This window comes from Mus caroli, chromosome 8 (genome assembly GCF_900094665.2).
Source record: "Mus caroli chromosome 8, CAROLI_EIJ_v1.1, whole genome shotgun sequence".
Lineage (NCBI taxonomy): Eukaryota > Metazoa > Chordata > Mammalia > Rodentia > Muridae > Mus > Mus caroli.
In genome coordinates, this window is record NC_034577.1 from 48,885,510 (window position 1) to 48,889,461 (window position 3,952).

A 3,952-nucleotide genomic window follows, 5' to 3' on the forward strand; every position below is an offset into this window, starting at 1 on the left:
CCATGAATCTTGGAAGTGAACATACAGCTATCACAGTAGTAAACAAGCATAATCCTTAGCTACGGTCTCAGCTTTTGTTTTTAATAGCCAAAGGTAAAAGTACTGCTCACACTTCATCAAGGAAAATTTTCTTTGGAGCAGATGAAAACCTTTGTAGAAAACAGTAGCTAATCTAAATGCAGAGCTCTGGATCCCAGTCCTGACAGATACATCTATAGCATAAATCCCACACTTAATACTCAAGTGATTTTGTGAAACAGTAGGCAGAACAATTTTAAGAGTGAGAAAAACAGGGAGTTAACTGTGAGATTTTATTTCCTAGAAATGTCAAAAGCTATACCAATAAAGTCTCACCAACATGACTGCCTAAAAGTGAACTGAGGAAGAACAACAATAAATATGCTACTGTGGATGGGGGATGGGAAGCCTATGTGGCCTCAAACTTACAGGAAACTATGGAATTCTGAATGGGATAAATAAAGTTTTCTTTGGAGAACAACATACCAACTTATTGTCTAATGCCAAGTGCTCAGTATCTATATTTGAAATTTGAATTTGAAAAAATATTTATTGAAAATATATAATTACAGAATTTCTTCCTTTTCACATACACCTCCCTCCTTATTCTCTTTCAAATTCTTGGTCTCCTTTTTTTCATTACTTGCAGACACTCACACACACACAAACTAAGAGAGATAGTGTGCTCCTAATTAGTTAGTAGTAACTAATTGCAGAAGGATAATTTTATACAAAGTCAGGGAATATAACAAAGAAATAGAGGTTACTTTAATGCTCAAAACTGTACAGTTGTCTCCATGATCTTAGCCTTAGAACTAAGCAACCTAAGGAAATGCTCAAGTTAGTGGGCTTCACATCATGGAATGTATGACCTTTGACAATTATTCTGGGATCTCTAAAACTGAAAATAATGTTTTTCTGCAGTGAATTTATACAAAAAGGAGTTGCATTGTTAAAACAAGTATTACTGTCTGTGTAAAATTTGTTATTCAGGAAACTCCAACACATCATTAAGAATACACCCTCCATATCTCTATACATTTTCATATACATACTCCTCTTTCTCCATAGGAAGAGGATTGCTTTAGCAGGAATGGTGCAATATAAATCAAAGTATATAAAATATTAAAGTCTGATAGCCAGTAATCTGAAAAATACCTATTCATACAATATTTTTTTCTGGAAATGGAAAGAATAAAATTATAGAAATCAGTCTTCAGATTACTTAAAATCATGAAGAACAAGGAGAGCCATACTAGTGATTAATATTTAATTGGTACTTTTTATGGATGATGTTGGTGAAGCAGATCGTGATGGCATTCTTGACTGAGGTAGACTCTGGGAAGGCATTGGACTCAGTTTTTGGCTTGGAACTTTCTTTGAAACTTTCTTTGTTTTTACAGGTGTAGGCTGAACTTTGGGCTTTCGTTTACTTCCTTTTGTATTATAAAGTAGTCAAAGAAGACAACTTAAAAGGCAAGCCAAAATAATGAGCTGTAATAGAAGCAGATAGAAGAAATGTTTCTTTTTCTTAGTTTTAGGAGGTGAGCCATTGTCTACACTACCACTGTGTCCTCTAATCATACAGTTAGGAGGATCCCAGCGGAAGCTGCAGTGGCAGTGATGTTTATTGTTACAGATGCCCCTGTAATTACAGAATGCAGGTGAACAGTTGCTGTCTAATGTAGATATATGTACACAATGCTTATGGATACAGATATGATTTTGCTCACACTCTGTGCCATCTTTCACAACACCTATATCAGTTAGGTTTGTCCCAGTGTGGTAATCAGTGCCCTAGCAAGATACATTTTTGACAAGAGCAAAGTGAATAGTACTGTGATCTTTCATATTGGGAATTTGTACCACATTATCTCATTGAATTCTTCCACAAAGAGCATCATTGCTTTTACATTTTATGTAAGTAGGTCCATGAAGACCACAATGGCCAAAACGATCACCTTTAGTGTTTATTTCTCTGTAGCAATGTACACTTGCAGTCTTTGAATTCTGGCCAAAAATCTGCCTACAGTGCTCATTGCGGTCATTACATTGCTTTTCATAGCAATAGGCTGAGACCCCACAGGGAATTCCATCTTCTACATAAGCATCATCTGGACATTTATGGGACATCCCATTGCACCACTCTGGAAGGTCACAAAGGTTATCACTTTTTTCTACACAGAGTCCCTGATGGTAAAAACTGACAGTTTTTGCAGCAAAGTCCAAAGGCACAGGACGACCCAGTACTCAGAGTGCAGTTTGACATGCAACAAAGGTCATGTGTACAATTCCTTAATGATCCACAGTCACATTGTTCTTTGTCTTCAACAACACCATTTCCACAGCATGTCCTGTCAAAGATATCCTTTGTGTACATGTTTTCCATCAAACAGCTTGTGTCCTTTACAGTGTAAGACAAAAAGTAATTATAGCTACAATTGCTGAATTTGGGTATCGGTGGGCTGTCCATGTGCATTATACATTTACTGTAACTACACTTACATATATCTTCATCATGTTTCATGCCCAAATTATGACCTATGTGATGAGCCACTCCAATGGCACAAAGGTTCAAAGTTCTGTCTATGAAAGTAACAACTGCACAACTACATTTTGGATCACAAATCCCCCCAGTGGAACCTATACCACTTAATCCTCTCAAGTGCCTATATATGAAAAGATGTGAGGCATCATGTTTTAATCGATGAAGAAAGTTTGAGGCTTTCCACTGACAATATAGTCTTAGAGATTTACTTACATCATCTATCACAATAAGATTTTTCTTATTCCAAACCTCCAAACCAACCAATAATATTTTAATACCAATTACCTCATAAATGGTATCCACTATACTTATCACAGAATATAGATCTGACAGCATTACTGTGTAATTTCCATAGTGGTCATATAGAGTCTTATCCACCACCACTACTAATTCAACAATTCTAGTATGGGTCCACCAACCTTCAAAACTACTTTGCTTGAGAGTGGGATTACCACTTTTTTGTAACTCTACTTGGCATGTTATGTTATCTTGCATAAGGCTGGAATTCCTTGATTCTGTTTTATTACTGTCCACTTTATAGACAAGATGTTCAAATTTGGTAGAAAACTTCTTGGGCATAATTTCATAAACAACATTATTTATCTCTAAGAGTCCATGAAAGCCTCCAAAACAGGAACTGAGGGAAACTAATGATTCTGAGTCACCCTCCACATAACCTTGGTAGTAGCAGTCATCCTGTACAAAAGGGTAATCTTCAAGTAGAGAGTCCTGATCAGAGTAGGTGAACACTGGAAAGTGCCTGGTTAGAAAAAGATTCTTGATCTTCATGTGGATGATGTATCTCTGGCCTCCAAGTTTAAAGCTATAGGAGATCCAATTTGGAATGTTCATTCTACTGGTTTTCTCAGTTACCTTCATGGGAATCACCACTTCTATGGAACTGTGGTAGTGCAGATGCCCAGGCTGAGTGAGTCCAGGAAAACACAGGAAAACCCAAAACACTTTTGTCAGGAACAAGATTCTCATGCATAATAATGCTTCAATCATACTCATTATGTATGTGCCTCCTATAAAAATGTTGAGTCAAAGAAGAATTAAGAACTGGTACTCATAGTGACTGAATCGTTCTAGACTGGCCAGTGTGCAGTGTGAATATTTAGGCATCTGTCCTCTGGAAGGGTCAAACGTTTAGGTCTGTATTCCTGTAAATAAAATAAAATAAAACCCAACATGGATGAGAGTGGTTATGAAAGCAGGGTTGGAAAAGAGAGAGAGAGAGAGAAGGAAAAGGAAAGAACAGGAAAAAAGAAAAGAAAAGAAAGAAAAGAAAGAAAAGAAAAGAAAAGAAAAGAAAAGAAAAGAAAAGAAAAGAAAAGAAAAGAAAAGAAAAGGAAACAAGAGAAGGAAAGAAAGAAGCGAAGCAGA

At 36.4% G+C, this 3,952-nt stretch overlaps 1 protein-coding gene across 1 annotated transcript; it reads right to left on the bottom strand.

Moving 5' to 3' along the window:
* Positions 1-1,287: 1,287 nt before the first annotated feature.
* On the bottom strand, positions 1,288-3,580 carry Adam29 (ADAM metallopeptidase domain 29). The gene is given in 2 exon segments (XM_021171049.1): positions 1,288-2,187; positions 2,189-3,580. Coding segments are annotated over 2 exon segments (2,292 nt in total).
* Positions 3,581-3,952: the final 372 nt, after the last annotated feature.